The sequence below is a fragment of the Rhipicephalus microplus genome, chromosome 3 (genome assembly GCF_043290135.1).
Source record: "Rhipicephalus microplus isolate Deutch F79 chromosome 3, USDA_Rmic, whole genome shotgun sequence".
NCBI lineage: Eukaryota > Metazoa > Arthropoda > Arachnida > Ixodida > Ixodidae > Rhipicephalus > Rhipicephalus microplus.
In genome coordinates this window covers 65,941,447-65,963,950 of record NC_134702.1, presented here as the reverse complement: position 1 = coordinate 65,963,950, position 22,504 = coordinate 65,941,447, and the positions used below count along the sequence as shown (strand labels likewise).

Below are 22,504 nucleotides of genomic sequence, written 5' to 3'. Positions count from 1 at the left end.
AATTATTGTCTGACATATAAGGCTGGACATTGAATTATTTCAAAATCTGGGACTCCAGGCATGTATTCTGCGCTCCTAAAAAAGAACTTGAGAAAAAGCATAAAACTTAATTAATCCAAATTTGATTAAAAGAGTATTGCTGTAGATATCCATTTGGCCACCGTTTAGGTGACATTAGGCAGTGCTAGTTCGTGCTGGTTGGAAGTAGGTCATTTTGGTAGTTGAATTTGGTTAGACAAATTTTAAAACGTCATTATAATGAAGTTGGTTCTTATAGTAAAATAATGTTATGTTCAAGGGTTCGCTATGAACATGTATTTGTATCACTATCTCTGGCTAGACTAATATTCATATACATTGCATCAAGATTTGAGTGTATTTGGCAATGTGGGTTAAAGAAACAAGGGAGAACATTGCTTCCAAAGGTTAGCAGGACCGATGAGTCAATGTCCCGGTTCGATTTGTGACCACTGCGGACACACTTTAAGAGGTGCCGAAAGGAACAAAGCTTGTGAATTTAGATTTAGGTACGCACTTAAGAACTTAGGGCTGTAAAAGTAGAAAAATTTTCTGGTTGTGTTTTCTCGTCAGGAATTTTTTAACAGTTTGACGTGCCTGGCTCGGTGCTCATTCTCAGGAAAAAGCAATTTTTGAGTGATGTGAATTTTATTTGCTCTTAGGTAGCTGAATGTGAGCTGACATGCTGGTAAACACGAGAATGTGGTGTGAGTGTCTAAATATTATCTCAGTAAGTTCACTGGGGTATTGTCACATTGAAACATGCAACTTTGTTCAGGTAAGCTTGTACAATATTGCTTTGGTAGCAACTTACCTGCACATGTTTAGTCTCAGTGGTCAGGTGCTAGGAAACTTATAACAAGGCATTGCTGCGCACTTCTTCATATATTACCTCACATCTTTCAATATTACTGTTTATAGTTATTTCGCCATCATGGTCTTGGCTTGACCTCGGAACTAAGCTGCTGTTGGCTGCGTTACACCGAAAAGGTCTGTTATGCATTATATGTAATCCTCTGTTTTTCCTCTTGATTGTCGTTCCAGGGAATGGATTCTGAAAACGAGCGTAGGGTCTTTGAAATGATAATGAACACTGCCCGACAGAACTCCGCCCAATATTTCCTGCTCACTCCCAAGGTGAGACCTCGTGAAATTCTCAGCCAAGTGTTGCTTTAAAAGTGTTCTTAGATGCTCATCTTTACACTTTGAAAAAATGCATGCTGAAAAAGGACACTCAATCTTCATTGTAACCACATGGAATATACACTCAAAGCACATTATAACGAAGTTACGTATTACATCTTCCACGAAAGCAAGTTCGTTATATATCTGAAAATTCATTATAAAAGTACGATCGTAGCACTGTATCTATTGCAAAAATATTTTTCATTTACTTCGTTATAACTAATATTTTGTAGGCATGTGGGAATAGTGATTTTTCACTTTGAAGTGAATGCGAATCGAATCGTAGTTACTTCATTTGAATAACTTTAAAGCGAAGCAAATATTTTCAAATTGAAGCCAATACCTGGGAGACAGTTCATGAGTGAAAAAGTGATTCAATGAACTACGTTACCTTGTTACAATAATCTTGGCTAGCTGTTTCATCTACTAAATAGTTTTACCCTTTATCATAGTGGGGATCAGAATGAGACACACATCAGACACTTCATTTTCAATTTATTAGCCCTCACCTGCATAAGTAATACCCTCGATAGAGTACCCTTAGAATAGATAAAAATAAATAAATGTCGGGCCTGGCTTCCTAGTGCGACGTTTCCCGAGGTGGAAAATGGCCTCTCACTGGACACTTTAGTCGCTTTTTTTAGTCGCTGTCACTGAGAGGAAGAGCCGAGCTATCTTGGAGAGGGATGGGTACTTGCCTTGGCAGCATTTTTCCACCGCAGGAAAGGGTTGTCCAAACAAGGCTAAACAGGTTCATGAAGGGACTCCTCCACCTCCTTTTTCAATCTCTCGTAGCCAGTTGGTGCAATACTGGAACCAGCCAAAGTTCCAGAAACGCTCTACACATCATTGCTTGGTAGCTTCTGCAGATGCACTGATCACGCTCGGCTCCTCCTCATCAATGGGTTGAGGCTGGCTCTTTTCCAAAACTGAGCAGAGCTCGCTCTTTAACCATCGTGTCACATAAGTGGCATCATAGAGCACTGCCTTAAGGGAGGACGCAGCTTTCGTATAGCAAAAAGTGACAAAAAAAAATCAATTTTTTGAAAATCAAGTTGTCAGTTTCTAGAACCCTTTTTCTGAATCCAAAAATATTTACTCTGAAAACCGCTTAGAAGTGCTTCGGAAAATTCGTTTCACCCTCCTAGGTAGCGAAAATTTGTCTGGAAATTGCCAAAAAACAGCAATTTTCATATATCATCGTGATGGCACGGCCAGCAGTTAGCTTCTTGGGCTCACTGAAAAGAGCCTTTCTCCGTGTTCGAATTTCCCTCCTCAGCTGGCTCCTCCCTTTAAAAACAAGCGCACAAGAAGCAAATGGTTGAAGGTTGTTTCAAGGCCCCTCATTGGCTGCGGCCGCCATGTTGCCCCAGCTCGCCTTGCCATTGGCCCGATGCTCGCTCCGGGAGGTCGTCTGCTGCTTGTGTGTCGCGAAGACATGGCTGTCGGCAATCTATACTTCATGACGTGTTCGCAGCTCGACAATCGTTTAGGATATAATTGTGCTTTAGTTAGGAGCTTTAAGCGGATGCTCGGGTCAGATTAATACGAACAGGCGCGCGGTCTACAGGCGCGGCGCGTCATCGAAGTCATCTTTAGGCCTAACTCCGCTGACGACGAGACGAAATTCGGTGTAAGAAAGACGCGCTAATGCACTCGAAGCAACATGCTTTTTCGGAAGCAACGAAGCACATTATTCGCTAGCTCCTCGGAATCGCAGGCGGGCATTTTACGCAATGGCAGCGAATCCCACAGTCAAGCTGTGCAACCTTTGCAGTTGGGATTTCGACGCGCTGAATTTCACCTTTTAAAGTATGCTTCAAGAAATTGCAGCTCGCTGTACTTGCGTCTGCTGTCTTCGTGCCTGTCGTCTTTTTGGGCCCACTCACCTTTTTTGAGCTTTTGGCCGCACAGAGCTTCTTAAATTGCTTAAATGGATTAGAGTGACGCTTTAGGTGATTGACGAGGGTGGTTATACTGCCTGTAGGCGTTTTAAGGGGCATCTTACACGTGCGCAAGTCGCGTCACTGGCCCAGTTCTTTGAGAACTCCTAGATGGCCTTCCGGAATACCCGTTGTGCCGGCTCGTCCATAGTCCTGTTAGGCGAATCGTGCACGCTGTCGAGCCTAAGACCACCAAACTATTGTTGTCACCAAAGTTCGGCACTCGCAGCACAAAAACATGCGCCGAGCACGTTCACCAGCACATAACAAAACACAAAGGTAAGCGTTGCCAGACTGAATACTTTCTACGATATCAGCTTCCGTTATTTTAACATCCTAAAATAGTTTTACGGATATACTGGATCGCAATACATGTTTTATTTTAGAAGTTTTTGCCATTGCAAGTCCACCCTTGCGTCATTAGTTTACAGTTGACTCCCATTAAACAAAACTCGCTCAAATGAAAAAGCCGCATAAACAAAACTGTCTAGGCACGTTTGGTTGGTTTCTTCTCTATTCAAAAATAAAAAGCTTTGGGTAATCGTAACATTTTTTTTTCGCTTACATCGGTTGAATCAAACTAAAACAGGCAAAATCCATAAACGATGGTAGGGGCCACGGCAGTCTAGCAACCATGAAACAAATGCCGAAGCTAGCCTAGCCTAGCCAAGCCAATCTAGCGATTGCACATGTTCGCGCACGCCGAGCAGCAAATGATCTATCTCGTTTCCATCTTTTTTGTTTCCATTTCGTCGTGAACTTGAAATGGAAACAAAAAAAAAATGGCAGCACAATGCACTTTTGCTCGCAACAAAAGTAAAAATCATTCAAGAACTTGACCGCTTGACCGCAATGACCTATCGAAAACAGAAATTGTGAACAAGTTCAGTATTCCCAATTCCACACTGTTGAGGATGCTCAAGAACAAAGGGAAAATCGAAGAAGCTGCAAAGCTTGGGAACTTTGCCACGGACAGATTGCAGATGAGAACAGCGGCATACAAAGAAATCGAAGATGCTCTGTTTCTCTGATTCAAGCGTGCACGCAGTGCAGACTTCCCGATCAGCGGCCCCGTTTTCGAAGAGAAGGCCAAAAAGATTGCTACTCGCATGGGGATCGAGCATTTGCGGGTGAGCGATGGCTGTCTGAGCCATTTTAAAAAGCGGCACGGTCTTGTCTTTAAGATAGTTTCTGGAGAAAGTGTGGCTGTAAACAAAAATATCTGTAAGCAATATTAGCAACATCTTTGTTTCTAATCAACTATATATATATTGTATACTTTAAAATGTTTTTGTTCAGTCAGCCATAGTTGGTGCTTTTGAAATAAAGTCATATTTCATTCATTTTGTGGGCCTTGCTTAAATGAAACTTCTTATAAATGAAACAAATTTTCTTGCCTCTTTGAGTTCCGTTTAAGCGGAGTCCACTGTAGCATCAAATATGCTAGCAAGAAAAAAAAAAAAGCTTGATTTGCTTGATATGAACCATAACCTGATTTCAGTGGCTTTGGTGTGCGTTGTGGCAACAAGTGCAGGTGCATCTAAATCCAAAGCCATCACAAGTCAGTCGTTTCGTAACGTTGTTCATTTGGTGATTGTGCCAGAGATTGCAGAGAACAGTCGTACTATTTTGGTACTTTGTTATAGCTGTTAACATAGTTTCTCTGTTAAAGGCCAACTCCACCGATATTCCAAGGCCAATGGATCTCAATGAAGTTCACTGGATTCGTTCATTTGCATGTTTGCACCAATCATGCGAAATAGCAAGCTTGAGAGTTCCGCAAATTCTCTTCAAATGAGTTTTACAGGTTGCCTCGAAACGCTCACCTCGCTTAATTAATGGTAACATTGTGCGTGTGGTGTTGAGTTTTGCCTGTTGAAAGTGGCAGAATCGATGTGCCACTGCAGCGTCTGCATGTCTGCTATGGATTGTGTGGGTTTGACTTGCGTTTCCTTGGTTGAACGTGCGATTTCCTTTTTCGTGTTGGTGGGCGTGCAATAGGTGGCAAGTAGTGTAGCTTTTTGAACCACACACGGTTCGCCATATATTCACCATAGCAGCATATATCCCGGCTGCGGCGGCTGCATTTCCGATGGAGGCGGAAATGTCGAGGCCCGTGTGCTCAGATTTGGGTGCACGTTAAAGAACCCCAGGTGGTCAAAATTTTCAGAGCCCTCCACTACGGCGTCTCTCATTATCATATGGTGGTTTTGGGACGTTAAACCCCACAAATCAATAAAAACCATAGCAGCATAAGCGCTGTAGCCGTTTGCAACGGATGGCATGGACAGGTAGCGCCATCTGGTGGGCATTATGCACAATCAGGCAGGTTCGTGCAAATAATTACGTCACGCGTAAAAGCGCACTCAGTTGGGTTTCGGTTTTGAAATTACGATTTTTCAATAACTAAAAACTATTTTCAAATTTTTCGAGCATTTCAGCTATCAAGGGTGTGACAAGAGTGTCTCAGGAACAGAAAATCTACCGTAATCTATCATCTATCATTACCATTATCAAGTACCATTATCTTGACATGGTACTGGAGTTCTACTCCAGTACTCTACTGCTTTGGGCGTACGCTTTTCGCACCGGCGGTCTCCTTGGCCTGCACAGATGGTCTGGGGTAGGCACTACCGTATAAACCGGAATATAAGTCGCGATATTTTCAATAAAATAGTAACCTAAAGTCGCCCCTCGTCTTATATAGCGATGCCTAGCCGAAAGTGCACCGCTTTCTGGCAACATGTGGCTTGCATGTGCTTGAGAAGCTGGACGCGGCCATGACCGCATCCAAATCCAATCGCAGGCTGTTTTTTTTGTTCTCTCTGTCTGTTTTCTTATGTTCGTGATTTGCTTCCGATCTGTTCAGAGTTTTCGCTCCGCTTGAAATTGTGCTGCATTTTAGTTTTTTTTTTTTTTCGTTCAGTCAATATGAGTAGCGGTACGAGGAGCCAGTACTCAGCTGCGTTTAAAATAAATGTTGTTGAGTTTGCAGAAGCCAACGGGAATATGGCTGCTCAGTGCCGCTTTGGTGTACCGGAAAAGAAGCGTACGCTATTGGAGGGCACAGAAAGAGAAGCTGCAGATGTGCAATATTCGAAAAATGTTGTTTCGTGGACGAAGTGCCGTTCATCCGCAGCTGGAGGACTTTGTGCGGGAAGTTCGTGCGCGCTCGCTGCCAGTGACCGTGGATAGCATTCACAAGAAAGCCATGGAACTCGCTCGAGAAGCTAGGCTCAGGAGAGAAGGGTTTCGTGCACCAAACTCTTGTGTGCGTCGATTCATGAGATGCAAAGGATTTTTTTTCCAGTGGGGCACATTCATCTGTCAGAAGTTGCCAGATGAGTTCCAGGACAAGCTTATAAACTTTCAGGGCTTCGTGAACCGGCTTCGGGAACAGAACAACTACATGATGGGGCAGATTGACAATGCCAATGAGACCCCCGTGTGGTTTGACATGTCTTCGTCTACCAGGATCACGCAGTGTGGCGCCAAGGATGTGAAGCTGTTGTCCACTGGCAACGAGCACTCGTGCTTCACCGTCATACTGGCATGCACGGCAGATGGTAGAAAGCTTCCGCCCTTCATCATTTTCAAACACAAAACAATGTTGAAGGAATTGTTTCCGCCCGGTGTTGTCTTTCGCGTCAACAAAAAGGGATACATGGACGAGGCCATGATGCTCGAATGGATAAGAGTAGTGTGGAACCGTCGGGCAAGTGCACTGCTGCGTCTTCGCAGCATGCTGGTGTTGGATGCCTTTCGGGGTCACTTAGCCGACGCTGTGAAACGCGCACTCGACGACGGGAAAATGGACCTCGCCGTGATACCAGGTGGTATGACGTCAACCCTCCAGCCGCTCGACGTTGCGCTGAACAAGCCGTTCAAGGACCTGGAGTATCAAGAGTGAATGTCCGGCGAAATCCCAGACCCCGACGGGCCCCCTACAGAGGCCTCTGCTTGTGACTGTTTGTGGTTGAATGCTTTCCGCCTGGCGTTCCTTGCCAGATTCCATGGTAGAAACGGCTTCCAAGAAATGTTGCTTCAGCAACTCGCTGGATGGCACGGAGGGCGACGCACTGTGGGAGGCGGCCAGCGACAAACTCTCGTCTTCTGAGGACACTGGTGCTTCGTTGGACTAATAGGATCCAGTTGCGATGGTGGTTGAGGGGAGCTCCGACGATTGGGGTGTGGTGCGCCCAATTCGCGGTTCGGCAGTTTTGGGTTGTTTTCCCTTTTTTCTTTTTCGGTAACCTGAACTTGGGGGGTCAACCTATATTCCCACTCGGCCTATAGTCCGGTTTATACAATATGTCTTTTCTTTTCTGCTTCAAACGGAAAGCAGTGCTGAAAAAAAGCTTACAAGTCGTGAAACTCCTAGCCGTTTTTAAACAGTGAATCTACACTTTGCCGGTATCGAGACGAGCGAGCGAGCCATACCAAAAACGTTGCTTGAGGGCGAGCCAGCTACCAGTCTTCTGCTGCCTTTGCAACGGCTGTCACCATGAAATACACGCAAGATAGTGGACGCTATTTATTTCACAATTAAAGGGGAAATTTTTCCTGCCGTGCATATTGCACCACATTCGTGGTTGCGTTTTTTTTTTTTTCAGGTGTTAGCAGACTTCGAAATATTTCAAAAATAATAAAATATTCCGAATAGTTATATACAATTTAAAGGTTGAATCGCATATCATAATACTCGCTTTGATATTCGAAAGTTTCGAATATTCGCACAAGCCAAATGTTTTGTTATGTTGGGGTCCGTTATACAGTCGACGTCCGATTTCCCGCACCCTCAAGGGTCCGCGAAAACGTCCAGAAAGTTGGGCAGTTCGCAAACGAATAGACGTGAAAACGCACCTTTTTTGTAGGTATTTTTTGGTGACAAAGAAGGTAACGGCCGGAGTACAATATTCCCATTGCAATTCAGCCAATGCATCGTTTAGGTGGCTCTGAAAAGAGCCGTTCATAAAAAAAAAAAAAGAACGTGGCCGGCGCTATCTCATAGGCCAGCACTTGGGCGCAAAAAAGTCGACTATTTTCTTTTGCACAGCGTTCCGCTTGCCCACGATCATGTCTGCGTCAATTTCAGTCAACGTCATGTTGCCGCTGCACACCGATGACAGTGTCATCCGTGCTCCCGTCAACTCCGAGCTCGTTGGCTGTGTAGGAGATGGATCTTAGTTCTCAGTGTCAAAGTCGTCGGAATCCTCCGTAACATGACGAATGATTTTGTCATCGGTCAAGTTTGCACATAGCTCGAGGTCTTTGTCAGCGTCGGCAAAGCCCTGAAAGGTTATTCAGGCTGGAATCGACACGCCGGCAGGGCGCAGATCGTCGAAGGCAACATCCGCGGGTAGCAGTTCGTCACACACGCTGTCCACTTGGGGCGAGACGGCCGCCTCGGCGTCGAGTGTGAAGCCCGCATTGCGAAAACAGTTCCGCAGAGTCTCTTGCGTAACTGCCTTTTACAATTCCGCTAGCATGCCGACGGCAGGCCTGAGGTCAACAGCGTAGCTTTTCCCATCGTGAGCCTTCGAGGGGGCTTTGTGCACTTTGAAGACGAAGGAGCAGTCGGTGCCATCGCAGTAAACGGCGAATCCGCTCGACGAAAAGCGCAGCTTGAAACAGCTAGGAACTTGGTGGATGCTGGAGGTCAGGAAGCGTGATCACTGAAGATAGCGCGCAGCAGCAAACAATCAACCGCAGACATGACTGCAGAGCTGACAAAACAGCACGTGGACGAATACAGTGAGGTTTGGCTTGGTTAAGCCGCTAAGCTACGGCTGGCAACGGATTGGCACGTGCTGTTTCGAAGTTACGGCAGCCGCAGCGTGGTGCAGCGCTTTGCGGCACGAGGATATGAAAACAACCAAAATGGTGGCGTCGGTGGTGACTTTGGGTCAGTGGTTAACAGTAAAAAGTCCGGAAAATCTTATGCCGAAGTCTATAAGCGCCCGGAATTTCAGACTTTTTAGTACATTGACTCTATGGGGAACTTGACGGTGCCACAGTTGAGTCCGGGAAATAAGGCATGTCCAGACTTTTGGGCATCAGGGAAACCGGACGTCGACTGTATTGAGGTTTGAGTGTAGTGAAATAAGAACTAGCAACAAACCGCTGTGATTCAACTTGACTCAACTGAACTAAGAGAAATATCTGAATGTAGTGCACTGCATAGAACACTGCTCTCAAAAATGCTCAGTGCTTGTTGGCATTACAGTTCAAAACAGTGGTGTCAGTAACACAGTTTAGCAGAACTGGCTCTTCTCATCGCCACGTGCAAGAAGCACGTTCACCACTGCCATTGCATTTCTCGCTGCAGGGCAGAGTGCCAGCCGCTCTGCCAAGCCACTGTGTGTAGCAATGCGGTGGTATGGCAGGCTGTGAGTCAACTTTGTGCTTTGCATGTTTGAATTTATGCACGCAACTACCCCGTGTTTCCATTCATTGCTCAACCTCTTTTGACTTACCTTTTAGAGTTACGAAGTTTGAGTGCATACCAAGAACAAGTGTGAGGTACCTGGCATAGATACCTTATCCACATGCATGTATCGCGCAGGGAAATGAATTGTGCTGAAATCCTTTGCCAAGGCTGGGCTGCTCTTTTGCGTTTGCGGGACAGTAAAGCAAATGCAATTGCCCATGAATGTTTTCTCAGGCTAGCTTTCTAAACATTGTTTTTGCACCCTACGGAGGTGATGATTATGCTAATTAATATCAGTCAAGGTTTCACAACGTGGTGATCTGCCCTAGTTAGTCACTAACCTTCCCTGCAAACATGGGAAGGTTAGAGGCAGATCCCGTTTCACTTTAGTGTCCTTGTAATGGCACTTCAAGATTTATGGAAATACTTGTGGTTGTGTTTGGGAATTGCATTGCTGTTAGTGGTTGGTCTCGGGACCATTGCACGCGGGATGTCGCTTGTTGAAAATGAGAAATCGTCTCGCTGTTGGAGCCTCACAGGTTTGAAATGAAACCCGATTTTCTTCATTTGCAGCTGCTTCCGGACCTTCCCTATGCAGAGAATGTGACAATGATATTCATAAGCAAGTGCACTTCGTACATCCCTGACTGGAATCCTCAAGCACTTGTAGGCCGAAGCATCGGATTGGCAGCCTGTGTTCAGCTTTGATTCCACTCTTTTATACTGTGTATATAACTACCTTTTTTTAATTCATTAGTGTTGGCTCTGAGAGGTGATTTTTTTTTTTCCCTCTCCTAGCACTTGTGCTGGGCAGCTTCAGCTCTGAGCTGCAACTACCGAGCACAGGTACAACACTTTTCTTAGACGTTACATGAATCTGAGTTTATTTTGTGCATGAATTGCAACGCACCTTTAATTTTAGTTCCTGTAATGTGTAATGGTTTAGAAGCTATTAGTGCTGTATTTATGAAGGTGCCCTTTAAAGCATCTTTAGCTCATTCTACACAAGTTGTGTGCTCAGGAAAGCAAATACTGTATCTGACTGAGATCCAAGACACTTGCCGAGTGGACACAACTCCGCTCCAGTGCATTATATCATCCTGTACAATGCAATCTACTCGTAAAAGGAACAACCAGTTGGTATCCAACTGCTTATTACATCTAAACTGATGCATTACTGTATTTGGACAATTTTTCAAAATTTAGATGTCGGCCAAAGGCATTCAGTGACCATTTTTCTCCTTTAATATCATTGGGGTGTTTCAGTTGTATTGAATTTTTTACCAGCCAAGTATTCCCTTCAAAGTGTGCTGTACTGTGTGCATCATCATTCCATAGTAGCCTTGCCATCAAGCATTACATCATCGTTTTTTACAGCATTTTGTCATGTGATGCGATAAAATAAAGCTGTAATTGTTAATAACTGTGCTTGTTTGTACATGAAACTGTAACAGAAACTAGTGAGCAGGCAAAAATCAAGGAGTAATGCTCGCGCGTCAAGCTCTTAGTACAGTTCATTTCTTGGTGAAACAGGAAAATATTTATTATGTTTTGGGGATCTTAAACCTTTTTGGTTATCTTAGATATATATTGCATTTTGCATGGTGTCCCATGAGTGTATGACAAACGTCAGTGGCAAGTCCTTATATGAATAGCATGCCATGTATATGTCATGTATATGTCATTACAAACAAAAACGCACACAACTACAGCCAAACACCTTTATAAGAGAGGATGCAAAAAACAAGTAGGTATGAGAGACATCAGTGGGCCTGCATTGAAATAGTGGTTGATAATAAAGCTCGTACAAGGTGCCCTGCTCTTAAGAGTCATCTCAAAAGACAAAAGTTCCTCCCCGCTGCATATCTTTTACATATAGGGGTTCAACTTATATATGTGCGTTTTTTTTGTCTGAAAACCATGATGTGAATAGGGATTCAAATTCAGTACTCTGTCAGCCACTATGGTTCTGTTGGAGACTTGTGTCTAGTACTCCATGGCTGTGGAGCTAATACTAGTGTTATTTATCAGGAAACATGCCTGCCAGCATTGCTTTGTCGATTCCACATCGTAATGGTACAGACAAGTCTAAAATTTTATATCTTTCTGTTAAGACTATCTGAACATGCTGTTTCTGATTCAGACTCCTTTCTCGATTATTGGCCACTCTTTTACATGCGAGGTAGTTTTTTTACAAAAGCAACTAGACAGTTTAGTTAGGGAGTCCAGGGTTTGACACAAACTCTTCTGGCAAGGAAAAATCATGGTTCAAGAAAACACCCTGCATTTGTTCATTGCGAACAAGGCACCCGTATTGGGTGCTGATACGGCGATTCTGTTGATTTGTGTTCATTTCGATTGGAAAGTGTGCATTTTCTAGGACCATAGTTTAATTATGAACGTTATAGAGGTAATCTCAACAACGGACTCATATCAGAACATAGGATTCAGCTTTCCTTCTCTATTTTTCTTAACCGGCTGTAAGATGACATCCCAAGACTTATTAGCAAACAAAAGTCACATGGTCTATGCTGGCCTCACAGTGACCTTTCTAAAGGAATTGGAAAAACTGTGCGATTTGTCAGCCAGATAACTGGTCACATACAGCTAACTCTAAACTTTAAACTAACAAAAGTTTTATTAGGTGACTGGGATTATTGAACTACATGGAGTGCACTCGACACCATCAAAAAGTGGTGCGAATTCTTCGGCAGATAAAGGCGGACCTAATTCTGGATTTCTGAAACTTTATTAGCGCTCTCGGAATAAAACGAGTAGAGATTGATGGCTTCACACACTGCGAGAGCGTCACCTTTAAAGTTCTAAAACCATCATATGTCAGCATGTCTCTTCATATAAGTACCTCGGCGTTTACATTACCAACAATCTATCTTGGCACACGCATGTTACCTACATCTGTAATAACGCTAACCGAACGCTAGGATACTTACGCCGCAACTTTTCTCGCGCTCCGCTGTCCCTCAAAATTCTATTATACCGATCACTAATTCGCCCAAAGCTTGAGTACGCGTCCGCTATATGGGATCCCGTGCAGCAAAATTTAATTAACGCGTTAGAATCTGTTCAGAACCGCTCAGTTCGGTTCATTTGTTCTAATTATTCCCGTACTGCTAGCATATCAGAAATGAAATCTAACCTTGACCTACCCAATTTAACTGTCCGGAGGAAACTGGCACGACTGCATTTTTTTCATAAGATATTTTTTCACAATCCATCAATGAAGCGAGACCTCATTTCACAACCGTCATACCACTCATCGCGCATTGATCATCAGCATAAGGTTGCCATTCCGTTTTGCCGCACCAAATTCTTTTCAGCAGCCTTCTTACCGAAAACAGCCGCCGATTGGAACCACCTTCCCTCTTCCGTTGTATCAATAACAGACCCTTTGTTATTCAAGACTGCAATTTCTCAGCAATGCTTGTAACTATACGCAGTTTCCATTATCTATCTTTGTCTTGTATGTGCTTGAATTCTTATACATTTTTAGTTGACTTATGTTGCCTTCCTGATTTGCGCATCTGATACTTGTTTCTTTATTTTGTCTTTTTTTCTTGTGTGTTATATATGTTGTGCCCACCCCCTCTGTAATCCCCTACGGGCCCTGAGGGTATTCTAATAAAATAAAAATAAAATATGCCCCAAAGTGTTTCGGAACATTGTGGCGCATAACACTAAACACACACACATGTGCATGCGTGATATAATGCCATTTGTACAGACAAGCATTTACTCATATGAGTTCTGACTTTGATGATGATCAGGGAGAGACATCTCGAAATCTTGAGCAGTGAGACCATCCGGAATGGAACAAAAGGGATCATTCGTCAAGGTTTAGTATTAGAGCAAAAACATTTTTTTACTGGTAAAGTATGCTGCATGGTGCGCTTAATTCTGTGCATCAGCTAGTTGTTTAATACAATGCATAATGCTTATTTATATTAAAAATTTTTGAAATGGTTTCGATGTTACTAAGAATATTCCATGGGTATATAACTACGATGATATCTCTGTCCCTTTACGGTCACGCAACAAAATCTGAGACAATTTTTTTTTTCATTACAGTCGTCTGAAGAATTCATTTTAGTAATAAGATTACACAGTTTCAGGCTGCATTTCGCGAAAAAAATTCAGCCTTCATGGGGGGCCCTGCAACACTTTTCCATGCAACCGTAGGATGGCTTCATTGAAATTTGTGGCCTCGTGAATGGACCGCTGCGAAAATCTTTAGAGTCCAGTATACGAGCGTTGTTAGATTCTTTTCACACACTGTGGCTGCTTTCTCTCTTTCAACACGACGAGCGCCGAAACCCAAGCAGGCAGTCCCAAGCAGGGAGGAATGGCATGGGGAAAGAAGTGACGTCATACGCATGCATCATGATCTCGAACACTTCCACTTTTTTTTTCTCCGAATGGCGCGTTTTTCAGTGTGATCGCGGGCACGTGGTGGTTTCGGTTACGATGTGTATTAGTTTCGTAGTTAATTAGAAATTAATTAGCGCGTTTCTCTAACAATGGAGAAAAAAATCATCAAAATATTGCTTTATGTCCACAGCTGGATACTCTGAAACAAGCCTCACAGTGGTAGGAACGCTTTTTTTGGTGTGCAAACTATTAACAATTATACAGCTTTCCTTATATCGGAGCTTTCTACTCAAGAACTTAGCTTGTATTAGCGCGGCACATATGAAAATTAAAAAAAAAGACTTCACAGACGTCAAGAAAGGTAGGCGCTGAACTTCCAACTGTTTATTTGATGCCCTTCGCATCCATCTTATGTATGCATGCGTGAAAACACAACTCATCTTGCACGTGGTCTCAGTCCAATATACGTCATTTCTTTATTCCATTTTGTTAGACTATCGGGCTAACGTACGCGTAGTGTTTTCGACCCCCCAAAAAACTAGGGAAGCTTTGCAAGTTGACTTGCGGAATAATGTCATTCACTCGCTGTGTGATAAGAGACACCAGGCGAGATATTTAGATTGTGACTGCTGCGTTGTCTATAAGTTTTTTATTGTGCGGCCAGGCAGTGTCTTAAAGGGACACTAAAGGCAACTATTAAGTTGACGTTGATTGTTCAAGCGGTCGAGAAACCTTTACTTTTGTGCCAAGAAAGTGCCTATTTTGAAATAAAATCACGTTTTAGTGGTCCGCATCGGGTTAGCGCACTTCAAATTACCCGCCTCAAGAAGCAGACCGACCGGATCGTCTCACGTCACTGTTGCCATGCACAATTGGACAATAAACAGTTGGAAGTTTAGCGCCTACCTTTCTTGAAGTCTGTGGCGTCTTTTTTTTTTTTTTTTCGTGTGTGCCGCGCTTATACAAGCTAAGTTCATGTATAACCAACTCGCTTGAGCCACAGCACTTTCTACTCAAATTTTTCTCATTGTTTAATCGATGGATTATGGAAAAATATCAAAAAATGAAATGCAAAGATCTCCTTTTAACCCTGTGGGCAATACTCGTGAAGCTCAGTACTGCAACAAGAATAACAATATCAGGTGCCTTGGTTACAAAAAAACATAAACGGAAATTCAGCAGTCTGGTTTTGAAGAAATGCAGAAAAAAAATTTTAGGCGGCGACAATGATTTGAAACCCCCCCCCCCCCCCCGCCTACGTGCAACCTACATGCTTGCTGCTGCAGCAAGTGCCATTCAGCAGCAGCGTGGCCTGAGTAAGCCCAGTTTCACATCTTTTTAGTTTGAATATAGCCTGCACGTTGTAGTATAAGTTCCTATTGTAGCCAAAATATTTCGCCGAGGTGCAAGAAACTTGGCCACTACTTGCACCAAGGCCTGTACATTACGAAAATGCTCTTTAAAAAACGGTTTTTCCATGATTTCACATCCTAAAAGAAACTCTGCCCCGACCCCCCCCCCCCCCCCCTCCCGGCCCTCAAGAGGCCGTGAATCTTGAATCAAATGGAATCTTTACGAATCACATGCTTCACTCATGTTTAGGTTCCTTATAGAAAGACTGCAGGCTTCATGTCTGGAAGGAATCGTGTTGACATGTAATATAAGGTGATAGAAGAGTAAAACAATGAACCAAGCCTCTCACAATGCGAAGTGCGTAACTAGTGGGTCGTTTAAAGATTCCAACCTATTACAAAGGGCTCAGCCGTTATTCATTGCCATCAGCCACCGTATCAACATGCTCATAATGCGTTGCAGACGTGTAGCTGGTGCCACACTTCTACACACAATGAGGAATAATGATTCAACGGGTGCTTCCCAACTTGACAAATAATACAATTTATGGCATAGCCGTGCCTTGCAAATGTACCTGTAATAGTAGCCCCAAGAGAGTTTACAATGGATTCAAGAAGTGCAACTCTTCCACCTTTCGCTGTGACTGTTGCGCTTTCTGCGTTGTTTCTTGCTATCTCTGAGAATTAATCGTAAGCTCCAGGTCGCGTGCAGCCCTATAATATTTGGTTTGCGTGTTCTCGAGAGTCTCGACTACCGATCGGCAGCATTTTCGGGCAATGCTCAAAAACAGTGGCAGGGCCCCGATAATGTTGTCGTTCCTGACGTCATTTCTTCCATAGCCAAATCTCGTGAAATTATTGTGGGTGCCAGGATACTGTGTATTACAATAATTACCGATTGATTAGTACCAGCATCTCAGGATAGACCAACGTTTTGGTTTCTTCCAGTAAGGGCTTATATGAGTTACATGTTTATATACAGCAGTGATCAGGTGTAGGAATTTCAGGTTTAGAGAGATATTATAAGAACAATTACATAATGGACAGAACTTCAGCTCTGGCAATTTCCATGAGAATATCAGTGGTAGAGACTACATCAGGTTATGTCACCAGATTATGATGCCGCGTACCCCCGTTAAAGCTGTTTACACGGGGCACGTGTGATGATATCTCCCTTATGCCAGTTCTGTGTAAAAACATAACGTTTTAACGCGATAGTGTTAAAGAGCTCGTTTCGCAGACATTCTGGCGGGGGCAGTTGGCTGTGACCGAAAATTGAGAAAGATGCAAATAAGATGCATAATAACGAAAATTCTGGGTGTGCGTGGGGTTTGAACGCAGGTCGTTTGAGAGGCAAGTGGGTGTTCTACCACGAAGTCATGCATCTGTTTGCAAATGCACTGAAAATAACTTTCTCTGCTTGGAAATACAGTAAAAGTAACTTGGCTGAATAAAAGTCTATTACTACTACTAACTTGCATGCTTTAGATACACACGTGTCCTGTATACATGCTTCGCAATTCATCATTAATATCGCAGTAATAATGCGCGGTGGGCGGGTGGGTGGGTAGGTAGGTAGGTCGGTGTAGGTAGTAGAATCATGTGAGGGGGGTGGCAGGGGAAGTGGAAGCAGGTGTGGAAGCACTGCCCGTAGTTCAAAGCATGCTACCCATTACACAGAATGCAGCCGTAAGCCAAAAGCTTCACTGACACAAGCCATTTTAAACTCAGTTTTGTAGTTTTATCAAGAAGCTGAACTAGTATGATTTTAATTTATATTTTTTACAGATATTCGTAATGTAATTGAACAGGTTTAACTGTAGAAGCACCACAGTTGATTTATTTCTACATGCTCTCAAAAACCACTAACAGTTTTTTTGTACGGTCATGCAGCCCGGAGTTACGCAATGCTTCCAATTTTTTAGTACGTTTCTGCCAGCAAAGCTATGCCATTGTTGTATTGTTTTTCTTTAGTTTTTTGTAAATCAATACAAAAGTGTTGAATTGTACCCACTGTCAGTATGCTGTGTGATGTCAATTATGTTTTTTGTAGTAAACATTTCTGTATGCCCATTCCTGCTTAAGACCTGGTAAACAAGTCAGCAGTGTGTAATAAATAAATAAAATAAATAAATTCCTAATTGTTCTGGTCTGGTTAATAATACATGTCTGGTGTGCAATCACTCAATAATGGCTGTTTATTATTTTTTGTTTCTTGTTTTTCATTACGTGTTCAGATTACCTTCAGATGGCCATTTCTAAGCAAAAAACCAGTGCGGGTGTATATTGGCGGGACAACATTGGGCGTGCACGCTCAGCGCGTGCTTTGTGAAGAAGATTTCAGCGCTCGCTTCGCGTACCACGCGAACGTTCTGCTGCGCGCCGGTGTTCCATTGTTCAGCAACGCTTATCCGGGAGCACCGACTCTGGCTTTCCAGAAACCCTAGTCGAGTACTGAATCCTATGGATTTCACGCCACGTCACTCGGCTCATTCTGGACGACCGATTGCTCAAAGGAAGGCGAAGAGACGCAGGAGCACTTCCTCCTATGGTAGCAAGGACAGCGAGGACCACGGCACAGAGTCGGATGCGATGGGCCAAGACGTCACCGACCATGATACTGGAGCCACTACGAGACGACGGCCGAAACAATCGCCATGGCTCAGAAACTCGTCGTCTCCACGCTCCCACGATCTCACCATGAATGACGGCGAGGAACATGCGGCTGTCGGTGAGTTGGCCGCAACCCTCGCGCAGGACAACACAGCCCGTGGTCGCCGTGAGTCGCCTACGTCGGTCAATTCGCAATACCCGGGCAGTCGAACGGCCGACGTAACGACAGACGTTTCCAAGCAGCTCACTGCTAATGCATCGTCCTTAATCGAGGAAGTGCACGTCACCAGCTCTACTGTAGGACGGCGTAGTTTTGACGATCGCCACGATGATGACAGCCATCGGCCGTCCACCATCACGTCGCGAACCGCGATCTGTGCCACTGCGTCCCATGATAGCAGCAGCTCTGCCAGAAGAGCCGTCAGAATGCCTCCCGAGAGTCACTTCCAACCGATTGTGACCACACCGAAGAAGCCTCAGCCATTGGTTCCCATGCTGGTCGTCGGGTCTTGCCTGGTCGCTGTCGTCATGCTAGTCCTCGTCGTCGTCGTCGTCCTGATGCCCGATAGTCCCGTTCTACCGCCGAGCGTCTGCTGGACGCACGAATGCCTGGAGTACGGCAAGTTGCTTAGGTCCTCCATCGACGACTCGGCGCTGCCGTGTCACAACTTCACCCGCTTCGTGTGTGGCGGTTGGCGCAGGGAGCACCGCTTGAGCGTACGTGAAGAACTCTACGAGAGGGCCATCGAGCGCATGACGCGTCTCGTGCGCACCATCGAGGTGCCCACGACGGACCAGAACAGCGTGCAGCTGGCGGCAGCCATCTACCGGAGCTGCGACGATGTACTGCAGGGTGTGCGGGATGAACTGGCAGCTGTCAGAAAGTACCTGTTGGATGCCGGCATCGCGTGGCCGCACCGCAGCAGGAACATGAACGTTGTTTACACGCTACTCTTCAGCTCGCTGAGGCTTGGCTGGCACGTCATATTGCGTGTAGAGCCCCGCTGGTCAGAGAATGGTGCCACTACCTTCCTCGTCGATCCTGGTGGTGCTTTTCACCTCCTCAGGCATCCGCGCGATGTTAACGACTTCGAGCAGTACTTCAAGCGGCTGACGGAAATGTATGGTGGCGCCGGTGACACTGACATCGTGTCGCTCGAAGACGTCGTAGAGGTTGAGGACTTGTTTCGCGACACGTTGAGTGCGGCTTACAACGATCGCACGGGGTACCAGGTCTTTCCCGAAAGGACTTTTCTCGGACTTGGGGAAAGTCGTTGGATCGGCGTCTTGAAGAGGTTGAACTTTTCTGTAGGCAAACGCTTCCAGGTGCTCACGACAGCACGGCGTTTCGTCTACGATTTCTTCAGCCTATGGGACAACTACGGCGAAGAAGGAGCGTACGGCTACACGTCGTGGTGTACTGTCCAGGTGGCCGGACTCTATGCGAACCGCCAGCTCGTCCTCAACTACCACGGCGGCAGCACTAGGAAGGCGCAGGCTTACTATAGGGCCTTCTGCGTCACCGCGGCGTTCACTTTTTCTCGATACGCCCTGTTCGGAAGCTACAACGTTGAAGTACTCCGAGGCAAGACGCGCTCCGTCGCAGAGGACGTCACGCGAACCGTGGGTGACAGCTTTCTGAGGCGCCTTTCCAGGTGGCAACACTTCAATAGCAACGTCGAAGTGGTCACCAACTGGTCATCATTGTCCAGGGCGTTTCGGGGCTTCGAGGTCACCCATGATGCGACGCGGGGTCCGACCGGTTTGGAGATGACCGACTCCTTCGTGGAGAACTGGCGCCTATCGACGCTCGTACCGAGCAATCCAGACGACTGGGTGCTCGTTGCCGTCATCGATTCACTGGAGATGTTCGCCTTGTACGTCGATGGTTACCGTAGGGACTTCCAGCTGCTTCCCGTCGCACTCTCCTTCCCTTTCTTCGACTTGGGACTGACTGCGCCCGTCAACTACGGTGGCCTCGGTGCGCACGTGGCGTGGGCTCTCGGCTTGCTCTTCCTGACAGCGTACGGCTCCGACGAGTCGCTGAGGGCCACGGTCGAACAGCTCAAGAACTGCATCGCCGGCAAGTCGAAAGCCACGGACGCAGACGTCGTAACCTCCATTGCCGTGACGGCGGGGGCCCTTCTCGAAGCGCTGGAGGGCAACAGTGACGCGGCGAGCCGGCTGCCCATCCCTCAGCTCCAGAGCTTCTCAGTGACGCAGCTCTTTTTCGTGTCGCTTTGCTTCGCGCACTGCGAGGGCAGTGATTCCGCGGCAAAATGGGCCGGCATCTGTGACCAAGCGTTGAGGCATGTCAGGAGCTTCGCTCGCGCCTTTCGCTGCGCTCCTGCGTCGCCCATGAATCCTGAGCAGCGATGTGACGTGCCTTAGTTATGGATTATTTTTGTTTTCCCGATTCGTTCGCACTGTACTCACAGTTTGTCGATTTCGTTTGTTATTTTACATTTTCTTTTGTGAGCACCAAGTATCGCCTTTTGTTTTTAACCATGCTGTACGTTCATCGCGTGCACACGGAGGAAGTACTCGCCGCGACAAAGAATCGATAATTCATTATAGTATTTCATTTCTCTATACGTTCTTTCTGCGTCTTCTTAGACATCGCACCCCCCGACACGTACGCATTTGCTTTTTTTTTGTTTCAGTATTACAGTGACCGCAACTGTAGCGCACAATTTTGACGTGGTGACTGCACCGTGTATGTTTGTGCACGGCCGCTGTTCTTGGCGCCTTTAAGGACGCGCTTTTTCACGTGCGTCGTTTTATAGAAGCTGGTCAGCGCATGTGGTGCAGCTTTTGTCTGCACGTTTTCTCCGGTGCTCTGACATCTATACTCCACGTCCATTACTGGACCACCTCTGATGTCGTGACAAGCGTGCTAAGCTGTCACGGGTCGCCACGTATCCTGTTCGCGCACCCACCCTATATATATTTACGAGTACAACTAGAATGCATGTCTAGAAACTTTGCTGGCAATCGTTCACAGCTGTTCGTGTTGTTTCTCAGGCCCCCAAAAAATAATAAATGAAAACGTGTGACAGCTTTCTATTGTCATACTTACTTTTCATGTTTTCTGGTAATACGAATTTCGAATGATACGAATAACATTGCGCGATTTCTATCGCCGAGTCATTAGTATAATAAGTTGCAGAAAGTGCGTCTTAGCTCGTTTAGTGTTTGCAGCGATAGACTTGAAGGAGATCGTGTTCTCGGAGTGGTCCATGGAAAGAACTAGATAGCTCAAGGTGGGTATTTGCATACGCCTTTATCAAATGTATTCATCAGCACGTAGTCGCTCGCTTTCGGTTATGCGCAAGAAGTCATTGTTCTTGCTCGCCGGAATGAGTGATGTGGACATCGGCTCCTCGCATGCAGAAGACATTTATCGCCGCTAGTCAGGATCGAGATCTCCACCGTCTTGCCGTATTGCAGCGAGCCTCAATTCCGCACTCTGAATCTTTAAATCTCGCGGTGGCCACGAGAGCCCTACGAAAGCGTTGGGGAAGCGGATGTATATTGAGCGAAAAAAAAAAAAAAACATCTGTGACTGCGTAAGTAGAGTGAACAGCAGGTCGGTGAACCTTTCGGAGCAAGACTGTCGAACCGTGTATACTGTATGGGTGCTCGTCCAGCCATTCTCTGGTCAGTGGCAAAAGCAGAAAGGGTTTTAGCAATGGAAACGAGTTACGTCTCTTTTAGTACCGTACCGAAGCGCAGTTTATGCATCTGTCTTGTTCCCAAGAGCCATCATCGGTCTCCAGATGACGGACCTAGATTGCACCCGAGTCGGCTCGCCCAAAAGCGTTGGCAGCGAATGGCGACATCGGCCACGGATTGAACGAAACAAAAATGAACTGCACGCTACCGCGGGGCTCTATGATAATGCGAAACACTTGCCTGCGCAACGGATGGGAATAAATGTTCGTTGAAGACCTTATTATGCACATGTCAGTAGTGGAGATCTGCGTGAGATATGAAGGAACGCAAAGGATTGAAGTCGTCAGTGCTCGTTTTCCTTTTCGTTTTCCAAGTGATAAAGTACCCGCTTACTGTGTTGAAACGACTTTTGCATGGATGCGCAGACGTGTTCACGGCACATGTCAGGGGAGGTGTATACGCTGGCCAACAGGGCCGTATGGCGTAGCGTTGAGAAGTCCGAACAGTGGGTGCACACTAGCCGGATGTATTCAGATTGCGAAGTCTCCGTGCAACTATAGGCATGCCGTCGACAAGCGGTACAGATTGAACCACTTGCGAGTGGTATAAGGCATGAATGTAAACATATAGTGCATTGCAACGAATTGTCCTTTATTAAGTGTAAACGCATGCTATATAATTGTATTCGGTTTTGCACGCGACGTTTGCGCAAGGCGCATTTTGCGCATCGCGATTTATTAGTTACACAGCATGTAATTAACCGCTCTACTAAATCTTCGCTTCATTATTCAGCATATGCGCGTTGCAAATGCACATTAACATATTTTTCGCTACGATAGCGATTATTCGAAAAAAGAAGTACACGCGAAATTCTGCGGGGTCGAATGCTTAAAACAGTGAGG

The 22,504-nt window shown here is 45.4% G+C and overlaps 2 protein-coding genes across 2 annotated transcripts in view; both read left to right on the top strand.

Annotated features, from left to right (window-relative positions):
- Positions 1-10,999, top strand: part of SMC5 (structural maintenance of chromosomes 5) — a 115,239-nt gene extending 104,240 nt beyond the window's left edge. The window contains exons 24-25 of the mRNA XM_075889690.1: positions 1,063-1,155; positions 10,150-10,999. Of these exons, the coding sequence (XP_075745805.1) occupies positions 1,063-1,155; positions 10,150-10,284 (228 nt within the window). The 3' untranslated portion in view covers positions 10,285-10,999. The remainder of the gene's footprint in view (positions 1-1,062; positions 1,156-10,149) is intronic.
- Positions 11,000-18,014: 7,015 nt separating this feature from the next.
- Positions 18,015-20,318, top strand: LOC119161280 (endothelin-converting enzyme homolog). The gene has a single exon (XM_037413675.2). The coding sequence runs from the start codon at positions 18,015-18,017 to the stop codon at positions 20,316-20,318; it is 2,304 nt and encodes a 767-aa protein (XP_037269572.2).
- The last annotated feature ends 2,186 nt before the right edge of the window (positions 20,319-22,504 follow it).

Coding starts and splice junctions, on each gene's coding strand:
- LOC119161280 (XM_037413675.2), top strand. CDS start 18,015: ATGAATGACGGCGAGGAACATGCGGCTGTCGGTGAGTTGGCCGCAACC.